At 45.8% G+C, this 13,809-nt stretch overlaps 2 protein-coding genes across 3 annotated transcripts in view; both read right to left on the reverse strand.

Moving 5' to 3' along the window:
* The window catches only part of LOC115083147, a 127,126-nt gene that overhangs the window by 56,586 nt on the left and 56,731 nt on the right, over window positions 1-13,809 (reverse strand). The window contains 3 exon segments of the mRNA XM_029586955.1: window positions 2,661-2,982; window positions 3,055-4,222; window positions 12,429-12,528. Coding sequence (XP_029442815.1) covers window positions 2,661-2,982; window positions 3,055-4,222; window positions 12,429-12,528 — 1,590 coding nt within the window.
* The window catches only part of LOC115083683 (oocyte zinc finger protein XlCOF6-like), a 29,028-nt gene continuing 16,291 nt past the window's right edge, over window positions 1,073-13,809 (reverse strand). Inside the window, exon 4 of one of the 2 annotated variants that reach the window (XM_029587644.1) lies at window positions 1,073-4,219. In XM_029587644.1, the coding sequence (XP_029443504.1) occupies window positions 2,568-4,219 (1,652 nt within the window). In that variant the 3' untranslated portion in view covers window positions 1,073-2,567. Of the gene's footprint in view, window positions 4,223-13,809 lie in introns of both variants that reach the window. The other variant, XM_029587643.1, reaches the window with a different exon arrangement.

Here is a 13,809-nt window from a genome sequence, read left to right on the forward strand (position 1 = left end):
TGGTTGGCCAGCCCACTGCCGCCGGGCTTCCAGGTCAGGGTCACAATGTCGTGCTTCCTAGAAAGCAAGTCTCTGGCCATAGCTGGAAGGGTCTCTGCTGGTGACTCTGTCAGATCAGGGTCAACAGTCTGGTCAATAAGTGTCAGACGAGTCAGACTCTCCCATACTCACGGCCCTGGGCACCTTGGGAATTGGTTCTGCTGGAATCACTGGAGAGCCAATCCCTGTTGCACGATCACCTGGTTCCACTTGGACTGGCTCAGGGTCTGGAAGTGCAGGGGTGATCTCTGCTGGTTCTACTTGTTGGGCCGCCAGAGTCTGACTTCTGGTTACCATAGCAGAAACGTTGGCTCCGCTGTTAAGGGTAATGTTCATTGGACCCATGTCCACAAGCATTGGTACCGGCAAGTTTTTCATTCCTCCTATTTCTCTGTATCCAGGCTTGGTATCCCAATCCAGGTATACTCGAGCAACGGGTACAGTCTCTTGGGGTCCTTTGGCCAGCCCTACATCGGCAGTGAGCCCCGAAAGAAAAGCACCTTCTGGCACCAGCTCTGGTCACAGTAAAGTCATGCTAGAGTCAGTGTCCACAAGCCCAGTCAGCTGGGTCTGATTCACAGTTACTGGGGTGCTGTAGTGTTGTGGAAGCTCATCTGCCATCTTGTTTGATGATTGACTAGTAACTCCTTGTGTTCTTGCTACTGAGTAGGCCTCATCCCTGCTGCCAGCTTCGGTGCAGGAACTGGAGTGTTTCTCAGTGCAGGTTTGGGGATGCCTGGGCAATCTGCTTGAAATGGCCTGTGCACCCACACTGATAACAAGGATGTTCAACGGCAGGGGAGAAGAAAAACTGATACTTCACGCATATCCAGCATAGCTCTCTGCTTCAACGGCAGGGGAGAAGAAAAACAACCAATAAGGGCTGAATAACATAGTCTGGGTAAAACAAAAAAGCATGGGTGTAGCTTGCTTATTGCGGCGGTTACTTCCCCTACTACCCCTAACTAATCAAGCTTGATATTTCACTTGGATGCAGCTCCATCACTGCTCTCTACATTAATGGTGGGGGTGGAAGGGAAATAGAACCAAAGAGCTAAGAGAAACAGATAAGTATGAGAAAAAATGTGTGAAGCTTGCTGGGCAGACTGGATGGGCCGTTTGGTCTTCTTCTGCCGTCATTTCTATGTTTCTATGATTAAAAAGTCTTTTGGTTTCTGAGGAAAACTGGGAGCTTTGCTGATTGTTTCCGAGTTTGCAGGAACATTAGATTTAGGGCCTTGACTTCCCTTAGTTCCTGGCTGTTGGGGATATGGACGGCTTCTCTCTGCTAATCAGGGACAGTTAGCCACAGAGATGGAGTCTTGGATATGAGCCTTTTCCATCTCCATTTTCTGAAGCTGAAATTCCCGCTCTTCCTGCCGCCATCTGTCTTCCCGCTCTGTCACTGTTGGTCCTCCTGCTGTTGCTGACGCAGCTGCATGTAGATCAGCTTGGGTGGCATCAAGCCCTACCAGTTCTCAAGCCTGTGCCAGTAGAAAGTCTGGTCTCCCCCAGGAGTGGAACTTAGGATGGGCTGTTGCCGCCTCACCAGAAGGGGTAAATCCAACAACTCCTCCTCGCTGTGGACATCCAGATGCTCTTGTGTTAGGTTAGGCAAGTCCAGCGTCTGATGGTCTTTGCAATCCGCCTTCAGCCTGCAGTCATCTTCCATGTGCACACAGCTAATCTCCTAACCCTGCCAACAAGACTGAATGGGGAAAGGGACCCTATTACTGCTGCACTCGCTCACTATGCTCTGTGTCTGAACCACTCAGTGGAAGATGATACTCACCCCACGCACTGAGCCTGATAATGCCACTGCTGCCACCAGAAAAGAACAGAGGTCTGTCACATAACGCCATTTGCCACCCCTAACATTCACTCAGGGTAACCCTGTGATCACTTGGAGGATCCCGTCAAGCCCTGCCCAGGCCAACCTGCGCCTGCAGACTACACTGCATCTACGCTGGCAACCTCCCACCTACCAACTGGATTCCTGCTAGCCTCTGGGCAAGTTCCCTACCTGCAAGCTATCCCCTTGTGGCTTCTAGGCACACTGAGGCCTCTCACAACCAAGGACTGCACAGTTCCTAGAAATACACCCACAGACCAAATATATATATTACCAGGATCGTTAGTCTAAGACAGGCAGGGCTAACAAATTAATAAGTTTATTAAGAAAAAGTAAGATAAAAGATTTAAACTGTAAATAGAAAGGGCAAAAAAAACCCTACAAATCATGCAAAACCCCTGTTTTGCTACGATTGCTACTTAGCTGGATAACTTATCCAGCTAAGTAGCACTGCTCCGATCCACCTGCTGCCTTCCCGCAACTTACTCAGCCATTGAACATAACTGGATATTCAGCAGCGGTAAGATAGATGGATAAGTCCTACTTATCCAGCTTTCTGACATCTGAATATCAACCTCCCTGATTCTTATAGCTTACTTGATAGAAATGGAGAAGTTTTATTGTTCTTGCATCCAGCTTTTTAATATCTTTATTAGGCCAATCTTCTATTCCAAAACTACATGAAAGCATGTGAACTGAATGTGACTCCTGTGCAACATTCCTGGTGGCTTGCAAGGTCTTCCTTGCTACTGAAGCTTTTACCACAGACCATACATGAAATTGGTTTCACTCCAGTGTGGATTCTCTGATGCCACAGGAGATGTCTCTTCCGACTGTAGCTTTTTCCACATTCAATACATTTAAATGGTTTTTCTCCAGTGTGGATACTCTGGTGCGATATAAAAGATGCCTTCCAACTGAAACTTTTACCACATTCAACACATTTAAATGGTTTTTCTCCGGTGTGGATTCTGTGATGCAATATGACAGATGTCTTCCGACTGTAGCTTTTACCACATACAATACATTTAAATGGTTTTTCTCCAGTGTGGATTCTCTGATGCAATGTAAGAGTCATCTTCTGACTGAAGCTTTTATCACATTCAATACATTTAAATGGTTTTTCTCCAGTGTGGATTCTCTGGTGGATTATGAGTTTGCACTTCTTACTGAAGCTTTTACCACACTCAATGCATATAAATTGACTTTCTACTTTGGGGATTTTCTTCTGTTCTGAGTCAACTGCCTTCCCACGGAAACTTTTTTCAGACTGAATACAAGACGACCGTCTCTCACCAGTAAGATTTTTTGTGTCTCCTGAAATAACTTCCTCTTCACATAAACCTTTATTGAATTCATTACTTGAAAATGCTCTCTCTCCTGCTTGGAATTTTCGTTGTCTTGTGAAGTTTCCTTTCTGATTGAAGTTTCTGTCACCATCAGTACTAATGAATAATTCTTCTCTCTGTATTTCTTGGTTTATTATTAGGTCTTGCGTTTGAATGATGTTTCCTCCACTTTCAGAACATGAAAATGTTCTCTCTTCGGGCTCCATTTTCTGGTGATGTAATAAAGAGAACTCAGAACTGTAAGATTCCCCATCTTGAGGGCAATGAGAGGGTCTCTTACCTGTGTGCGTTCTTTGGTGTATTACTAAGGATTCCCTGCAAGAAAAGGTTTTCTTGCATTCAATACAAGTGAAAGTGCTCCCTTCAGTGTGGATTCTCTGGTGTAATTTCAGGGTTAACTTCTGTTTGCATGGAAAAGGTCTCTCTCCTGGGTGACTCCTCTGGTGCAATACAAAATGACATTTTCTATTGAAGTTTTTCCCACAAGTGTCACAGTGAAAGGATTTCTTCCATTCCTCCTCTTTCTGCTGGAGGTCAGAAGTTATTTGATCATTTTTATTAATCTGGAAAGGTCTCTCTACTCTCAGGTCTATCTGGTGGAGGTCAGAAGTTAATTGATCACTGTTATTACTCTGGAAAGGTCTCTCTGCTCTCAGATTTCTCATGCGGTATTCAAAACTCATTTGATCACTGTTATTACTTTGGAAGGGATTCTCTCTTCTCAGGTGTCCCTGGTGCTCAGGGATGTCTGTGAACTCCCTGTCACTTCTCTCACAAGCAGTGACTCCATCTGGTGACTCTCCTGCAAAGTCTTGCTGCTTCTTCTGTGATTCCTGCTGTCTTTCGCTAATATCTCCTCCCTCAGTCCTCTGGGCAAGATTCTCACAGAAATTTCCTGATTGTTTTGGTGTAAGTGCCAATACTATAGGGTGTTCTTCTCGAGCCTCCTCCCTCTTCTCTTCCTGTATGACTTCATTGTCTGCTGGATATAAAAAGAAGGAATTAATCATGTGACAGTGACAATGGCATGGAAAGCTATCAATGACCTGGGATGAGATGTTTTGAAGGATCACACAATGAACGCATGGGATCTCTGATAGTAGAAAATTCTGTGACTTAGCAAAAGCTTTAGGAGACGCCTCTGAAAACTCCTGTGTGATGTCTTTTATAGAAATATTCAGAGAAGTTAAGAAAATCAGTGGGTTCTCTTTACCATACTGTGTAGGATACAGAAATAAAGCTGATGCAATACAGGAACTTTGGAGATCACACAGGTCCCTCCTTTAGGATTCCTGTAGGTCTGGTTCCTCTGGGCTTATCTACTATTTATTTAATAACATTTATGATCTGCTTATAGCAGATCTGCCAAACTAAACATTATAATAACAAATTTAAATAATAATCAGTGACCATTAAATTTTAGAGATATAAAAACAAGCAGGGAATCACAAAATAAATGGAACATCTACTCCTACAAGCAAGTTTGCTTACTGTAAACGGTATTTTCCATAGATAGCTGGATGAATCAGCCATGCTGTCTGTCTGAAACAACTCCCGGTGGCCCTGAGGCAGGAACTTCTTGTAGAATGCTCAGAGCTGTGTTCCTGCACGCCTACATGGCCCCTTCCCGTACAACTGCCTGGGTCGCCTCAGTTGGTTGAAAAGCATGGATAAGCAGCGAACCGCAATAAAGAAGAAGTGCAGACAGAAAGACAGAGTCCGTCCAGGGAGGACAGAGGGGATGCATGGCTAACTCATCCTGCTATCTTCGGAAAACCCTGATTATGGTAAGCAAACTTGCTTCCCCCCACAGAGAAGCAGGCTGAATTAGCCATGCTGTCTGGGGAGTCCCCAGCTAGAGAAGACGAAGCACACTGTTTGTTGTGTCTAAAGGTGTCAGTCCTTATTTGGACGTGCTGATGATAGTCCATGTGCAGAGGATCTCTGTGATCGGTGGACATAATGCAGAATTTCTGGTCCCTTAGAGGCATCTGAACTCACTTGCTGTTAGAGACAGTAGTCAGATGTGAAGGTATGCAGCGAGGACCAAGTAGCTGCTTTGCATAGGACCTGAACCGGCACGTTGCACAGATGAGCAATTGAGGTAGCCACGGCTCTCGGGCGATGTGCCGTAAACTTTGAGTCTAAGCGTTATGAGCGGGAAGAGAAGCAGAAATGAATACATTGGGTAAGCCAACTGGCTAATGTTCGTTTGGCTACCAATAACCCTGGAGCATTTGGGTTGAAGGAGAGGAAGAGTTGCGAATGTCGGTTGGACAAATGAGTCCTTTGCTTATACTATGCTAGGGCTCTCTTGCAATCTAGCGTATGTAGCAGACCTTCCCGTTTGGAGGCATGTGGCTTGGGAAAGAAGGTTAGCAACGTTATTGTCTGATTCAGATGAAAGAATGAGACCACCTTCAGAAGGAAGGATGAATGAATCTGTAAAGTGCCTTTGTCATGGTAGAATTATATATAAGGTGGGTAGTGTACTAGCGCTTGAAGCTTGCAGACTCGTCTTGCTGAGGTTATTGCTACTAGGAATAATACTTTCCACTTGATGAACTTCAATGAAGCTGTTTGCATTGGTTCAAATGACGGAAGCATGAGCGATTCTAAAACCAGGTTTATGTCCCTCGGGATCACCAGGCATGATATCGGGAGAGGTGGGGGTGGAATCTCAATGCACCCCTCATGAAAGAGATGTGTGGACATTGAATTTCCTTGGACTGAAGGATGGTACGCCGCTATAGTACTGAGGAGTACTCTGATGGATGAAACCACCAGCCCAGACAATACATGTAGATATTTTAATAACTGCTTTGGTGAGGATCCAAATGGATTGAGCAATACAGACATGCACCAATGAAGATATCTGTGCCATAGAGAGGAATATCGAGTAAGAAAAGGGAAGTGATTATCCCCTTGTACAGGTCCCTTGGTGAGGCCTCACCTGGAGTACTGGGCTCAGTTCTGGAGACCGTATCTCCGAAGGGACAGAGACAGGATGGAGGCGGCCCAGAGAAGGGCGACCAAAAAGGTGTATGGTCTTCATCCAATGCCTTATGAGGAGAGATTGAAGAATCTAAATATGTACACCCTGGAGGAAAGGTGGAGCAGGGGTGATATGATACAGACTTTCAGATACTTGAAAGGTTTTAATGATCCAAAGTCAACGACAAACCTTTTCCATTGCAAAAAAAATCAGCAGAACTAGGGGTCACGATTTGAAGCTCCAGGGAGGAAGACTCAGAACCAATGTCAGGAAGTATTTCTTCACGGAGAGGGTGGTGGATGCCTGGAACGCCCTTCCGGAGGAAGTAGTGAAGACCGGAAATGTGAAGGACTTCAAAGGGGCGTGGGATAAACACTGTGGATCCATAAAGTCTAGAGGGCGTGAATGAAGAGTGGGTGGCTCGCGAGAATGACTGCTACTACCTGGACATAATACCCTTATTCAATAAACACACACACGGTTAATGCGACTCCAACATTGCTCTAAGCTTCAAAGGCAAGAGGAAATGTGGAAAAAAGGATTTGCATTCACAAAAAAGCAGGGAGTAGCTTGCTTGTTATGGCGGTTACTACCTGTTATTTCACTTTCAATGCATATCCAGCATAGCTCTCTGCTTCAAGGCAGGGGAGAAAGTCTGATACTTCACTTTCAATGCATATCCAGCATAGCTCGCTGCTTCAACGGCAGGGGGAATGAAGAAAAGTGGATCTATATACAGACAACAACCAACAAGGACTGAATTACATAGTCTGGGTAAACAAATAAGCATGGGTGTAGCTTGCTTATTGCAGCGGTTACTACCCCTAATTAATTAAGCTAGATATTTCTCTTAGAGCAGTTCCAACACTGCTTTCTACATTAATGGTAGGGGAGGAAGGGAAATAGAACCAAAAGGTTACTAAGAGCCAAGAGTAACAGATAAGTATGAGAAAAAAAAAGTGAGAAACTTGCTGGGCAGACTAGATGTGCCGTTTGGTCTTCTTCTGCCGTCATTTCTATGTTTCTTTCTTGTGGACAGCTTCCTGGAGGAGATGAGGAAATCTTGAATCTCTGCCGGAATAGGAAGATGACTCAGCACTTCCCTTTCAATCTCCATGCCGTCAAATGAAGCGAGTCCTGCATGGGATGAAGTAGTGTCCCATCCTCTTGTGTTATGAGGCCCACTCTGTTTTGTAGGGGGACTGGTGGCTGTACAGAGAGATGTATGAGGTAGGCATACCACAGTTGCCTGGACCATGCCGGTGTTACAAGGATGAGATCTGAGTTGTCTTTGATGCACTTTTGAATTACCTGACTTATCAGCGGAATCATGGGTGGGGAACACATAGAACAGGATTCCCTTCCATGGAAGTAGAAAAGCATCCTGAGCTACTCTCTGATCGTTCAGGTACAGAGAGCAAAATTTTGGCAGCTTTGTGTTGTTTTTAGTTGCGAAAAGATCCATGTGGGGTGTCTCCCATCTCCTAAAGAGGGACTGTGCTACATCCTGGTGGAGTTCCCACTCGTGGGAATGAAAGATTCTGCTGAGCCTGTAGGCTTCTGTGTTCTCGATTCCCAATAGGTAGGTTGCCTGTAACCAAATGGAGTGTGCCAGTGCCCACTCCAGGATTAGGACCGATTTCCTGCAAAAGTATCCTGGAACCAGACATGCCTTCTTTGTTCATATAAAACATGGCCACTTGATTGTCTGTATAGACCATGACCGTCTTCCCCTCTAGTAGATGTGAGATAGTATGGTTGGCGTTCCTTGTAGTATCACAGCTCCAGCAGGTTTAATTGGAAAGTTTTCTCATTGGGGGACCAAATACCTTTCGTCTTGTAGTGCAAGATATGCACACTCCATCTCTTTGTGGATGCATCTGTAGTCAGGACAACCTGATGTGTCGGGTTCTGGAAAGGCACTCCCGACTGTATGGTCCCAAGTGCTAGCCACTAGTCCAAATCCAAGATCATTGGCTGAGTCATGGCCACTTTCTATGACATGGGATTGTTGTACTGAGACCACCGAGACTTAAGTCCCCATTGAATTCAGTGCATGTGGAGGTGAGTATGCGGGAACTACATACATCGCCGCAGCCATATGCCCAAAAACTGTGAGAATCTGCCGAGCTGTGGGGGTTGAATGATATCCTCAATGTCGAGGCTAGATCCCAAAAAGTCTGAATCCAGTCTGCAGGGAGGAAGGCTTTGCAAAGTCCCATATTTATGAAGGGCTTGAGAGGGGTCGAGATTGGACTTCTTGTAATTTATGACGAAGCCCAGATTTTCTAGACAGGTTATAGTCTGAGTCTGATAGGTGCAGAGTAGTTCTTGATTGGGGGCCATGAGCAGCCAATCGTCAGGTAGGGAAAGGCCTTTATTTCCTTCTTGCGAAGGTGGGTCACAGCTACTGCTAAGCATTTTGTGAATACTCTGGGCGCTGAAGATAAGTCAAATGGTAGGACCTTGTACTGATAGTGTTGAGTGTTCACTTGGAAACAAAGATAGCGCTAGGAAGAAGGGTGCATTGGAACGTGTACATATGCATCCTTCAGGTCCAAGGAGCACATCCAGTCATTGGGTTGCAGAAAAGGTAGAATGGATTTGAGAGAAGTCATCTTGAATTTCTCCCATAGAATGAATTGTTTGAGGGCTCAGAGGTCCTTCGCTCTTTTTGGGAATGAGGAAGTAATGGGAATAAAATCCCTGATGTTGCTGACATCAAGGCACAAGCTGGATCGCCTGTTGATGAAGAAACAATTGGACTTCCTGTTGGAGAAGGATGTCGCTCCTTTCTCCTCCACAGGGTGGAGCAAGGTGGGGTAATGCCAGAACCTTTTGAAAATTCAGGCAGTATCCATTCTGCATGACGCTGAGAACCCAAAAATCCGATGCTATCTGGCCCCAAGCTTGAGAAAAAGGAGTGAGGCAGCCGCCAATCACCCCTTGTAGCTGGGGCTGAGCGAAATTTTAAAAAGCTGCTATGCTTTTTGGCCAACATTTTGCGCCGGCTTCTGAGTGCGCTGGGTCCTGCCCCATCCCCGTAGTTGGGCTTGCTGCAGCTGTTGCTGGTAGGGCGGGGTTTGGTAGGATGAGAATAGCCTGTAAGTATGCCTTGGATAGAAAGGTTTTTCTATGCTGGATAACACCACCTAGTGGATGCCTGCTCCTCAGATGACATGAGCGAGGAAACTGTGGCACTTTGCTCCTTGAGTTGCAAAATGTTCTCCCAAAGCTGGTCTCCAAATAGGTTGTCACCCTTGCATGGGAGATCTGCCAGCTTTTTGTGTACATCACAAATCGTGCTCGCCCTTAGCCAGGCTATTCTTCTGACCGCAATGGATACCACTGAAGTGCAAGTTGACATCTTGAAGGCCTCATAGATGGTGCAATGTAAGTGACGCAAGCTTTCTTCCATGTCCATTATTACTTGATTTTGTGATTGATCACCCGTGGCCTGATTCCCCTCTGATTTCAGTCCCTGAAGGCATTCATACAGATACTGTGAAATATAAAATTGATGCTGAATTTTTGCATTAAGCATAGCACCTTGGAATACCTTCTTGGCAAAATTGTTGTGGTATTGGCTATCTTTGCCTGGGAGCATGTTGGAATAGAGCCTGGTTTTCTTGGCCTGCTTCATGGCAGATTCTACTACCACGGACACATGGGGTAACAGGACTGGTCCATAATGTAGAGAATTTCTCATTTTAAATTTCAAGTCCGACTTTCTGGATGTGGCAGGCACAGAAAAGGGTGACTCCTATGACTTATCCATGACTGCATCCAGGACAGAGTGGGAAGGGAGTGCTGTCAGCTCCGAAAGGATATAAAACATTTTTAGGATCCCATGAACTTCAAATCTAGGATCTGGTAACCCTTTGGTTTCCATTTTTAAGAAGGTTTCCACCTTTTCAATAAACGTAGAATACAACAGGTCCTCAGGAGGAGAAGTTGATTTGTGTGGATCCTCTGGGGGATATTAGGGTATGCCCATAGACGAACCTGGAGAGAGCGGAGAGGAGTATGCCGGTTCATGGTCTGGTCTGAAGCTGGCCTCATTTCACCAAGTGCCTAGTCTTCTTCCGACATGTCTTGGAGGGGAGAAGAAGGAATGGAATGAGGCCTCTTCTGATGGACTAGAGGGTGGCTCCAGCTGTCGACCCAACTCCAAAGAGTCAAAGAAAGTCTGGAGGATTCATGTCATTTGTGACATGGCATGTGAGGCCACACCCTGCATGTGATGGGGGGGTTGATGTAGTTTCCTTCTTCTTGTTTTTAGGTGGTGAAAAACCATGGACTGTCTCCAGACTGTCGGTCCTCATAGCCCTAGAAGTAGGAGCCTCTGATTGAACGATAAAGGGGTCCAGATGCCTCATATTCCCATTGTGAGATTTTAGCCGTTTTCCTGACTGTTCCTGGGACATCAGTAAACTTCTTTTTTTTGTGTTAAAATGGTTGAGAGTTCTGTGTTGACACTACCCCTGTCCAAGGCTAAAGAGGAATGTCCAGATATGTGAAGAACATTTACCTCAGAAGCCTCTAAGCCCTCCAGCTCACTGGGGGTGCTTAGCATTTGGAGGTCTCTTCTAGGTGGGTCCTAGGAGCTCTCAGTGACTGATATCTGAGATGTCTTGCACTTTTCCGTCAGGTGCGTTGAGTAAACATGGTGAGATTTACTCTTAGCTTTACCTCCCGTGAGGGGCTTTCCTGCCAACACGTGCTTTGAGCTTGATTGTGTTGATGTAGTGGAGGTCGACGCCTACTTCAGGTGTTTCTTGTTGTGGTGACTGACGCTGTGCCTTGGTAGTCGTGTGTCGGTTCATGCTGTACATTGTGCTTCATGCGTTGTCATTGCGCTGGTCACCCTGCTTTGATGATGAATGGGTCAACGCAGTTGATGCAGGTTGCTTTTTTTTCATCTGCGCCATAACACTCGATGCACTAGGGCTTTGTCACCTGTGCCCTTACCTCCCGACTCCTTAGGGGCTTGTACTTAGTCTCTTCTTGGAGGACAGCTCTAAGGACGATGCTTGTCTTTACTCTTCCAGTCTCCTGGGCTCCCTACCTGCAGAAGAGTGTCTGGAGCGGCGAGTAGGGGCGTAGGAGCCCGAAGAGGCTCCTTTCATTTCCCGGAATCTGGGTATCTTGGCGGTCCGCTGTCACTGGGCCGGCAGGATGCCTGATCATGGTCCGGCCCCAGGCATAAGTAGAAGTAATTATGCCCATCAGTGACTGACAATTTTACCACATTGACAAGATTTAAAACCTGGGGTCTTTGGTGCCATGATAGCACTGAAAAGTGCTGTTTGGGGGTTCACCGAGGTGAAGTTAGTGAAGAAAGAGAAAAACTTGAAGAAAAAGATGAAATGCGCACGAGAGAGGAGCCCGCGTCCGGTAGCTGTATGGGAAAATACAGAACTGAGGCGATGCAGGCAGTCGCGCAGGAAGGGGCCACACAGGCGCACGGGAGCACAGTTCTGACCATTCTAAGAGAAGGTCCTGCCTCGGGGCCATCAGGAGACATCCCAGACAGACAGCATGGCTAATTCAGCCTGCTTATCTGTGGGAAAACTGGCTCTTAAGACAATCAGTCACTGTAATTTGGTTCGCACTGCGTCCTGTTTACAACAGAGTTGCATGGAGAAACCAGAAAGGCATCAGTAACTGATCAGATAAATTCCTGATCATCGAGCCCTCTCAAGGCTTCATTAGGAAGAAAGAGAGGCCCTGAATCTAGAGTTCCCATCCTTTTCAGTCTTCTTGGAATGAAAGAAAAGGGATTTACCAGAAGTGCGAGAACTCAGACTCCCCAAAACTCCATTCGAGCGAAACACCAGGAGTCACAAAAATTGCCCCCTGGAAAAAAGGACTGTGAAACAGGTTTCTTGTCTTCTGGCAAATGAGGGAGCACGGAAACAAATTCCCCACTCGTGGAACCAAGGGATACATGCTGGTTAGGGGGTCAACCTTGTTTAGAATTATATCCTGGAGAACAGCACTTTCGAGGGGAAAGAAGAGAGAAATCAACCACTAGGTTTCCCCTCAGAGAACCATAAAACCAGCACCTGTGGAATCAGAAGAACACCAGACTCGCCATTCTGGCCTATAGCAAAGGTTCATTAAGGCCAGCCTCCTGACAGATTTGCCCTCCTGGGCCATACCAAAATTTCATCAAGGCCAGCCACCTCACTCTCATAGTGACCCAACCATGTATGAAGCATCTGATCGGGTCCCTTGTTGAAAATGTAGGAAGCCTGCATCATCAGGAAGACCAGCTTGTCTATTTGGACCTGACAAACCACAGAGACTTCATACAAACATGACCCCTTGCTAACTAGAAGGAAGTGGAAGGGGGAAATAGAGTTTTGGACTGCCCTCTGTTCTATGATTGAGGCCTGTTACAGAGATACCAAACATCAATGCGCGGGTCCTTTAGCCCAATGCAAAACCTCAGAATCATTTTGTATGTGTAGATACCCTATTCAAGTATCAAGACTCAAGTCGGTTCCCCCAACAGAGAAGTCATTATCACTGTGAGCACACCGGGGACTTGCCATACTGGGTCAGACCAAGGGTCCATTAAGCCCAGTATCCTGTTTCCAATAGTGGCCAATCCAAGTCATAAGTACCTGGCAAGTACTCACACATTAAATACATCTCAAGCTATTATTGCTTACTAATTAATAGCAGTTTATGGATTTTTCCTCTAGGAACTTATCCAAACCTTTTTTAAACCCAGTTACACTAAGTACCGTAACCATATCGTCTGGCAATGAATTCCAGAGCTTAACTATGAGCTGAATGAAACATTTTCTTCAATTTGTTTTAAATGAGTTACTTGCTAACTTTGTGGAGTGCCCCCTAATCCTTCTACTATTTGACAGAGTAAATAACCGATTTACATTAAACTGTTCAATGATTTTGTAGACCTCTATCATTTCCCCCTTCAGTTGGCTCTTCTCTAAACTGAACAGCCCTAACCTCTTCAGCCTTTCCTCATAGGGGAATCGTTCCATGCTCTTTATTCCAATCGCCCTTCTCTGTACCTTCTTCATCGCACTATATTTCTTTTGAGCTGCACCGGTCCAAGTACAGATCCCTGAGGCACTCCACTGTTTACCCTTTTCCACTGAGAAAATTGACCATTTAATCCCGCTCTCTGTTTCCTGTCTTTTAACCAGTTTGTAATCTGCAAAAGGACATCGCCTCCTATCTAATTTTTTGGTTTACCTGCAGCATCATTATGCCCCTCAGCCATTAAGAGAAAAAAAAACAAAAAACTTCCTTTCCACAGCATGGAGCCTCACTACTGGCACCTCTTGCAGTGTCCGTGCTGTCAGCCCCACACAAATTAAAAAAAAAAAAAAAAAAAAAAGCGAGCACCATCCTCTCACCACAAAGTTGTCCTACCAACATGCCCTTCCGCAGTTGGGGCTCTGGGATACAGAACCACTGCCACATGAAGCTCCGGCTTGGTCTAGGTCCCCGGCTGCTCTCACGGAGACGGCCCAGAGAAGAGCGACCAAAATAGTATGCGGTCTGTATCGGAAGACCTAAGAGGAGAGGCTGAA

The sequence above is a fragment of the Rhinatrema bivittatum genome, chromosome 2, assembly GCF_901001135.1.
Source record: "Rhinatrema bivittatum chromosome 2, aRhiBiv1.1, whole genome shotgun sequence".
NCBI lineage: Eukaryota > Metazoa > Chordata > Amphibia > Gymnophiona > Rhinatrematidae > Rhinatrema > Rhinatrema bivittatum.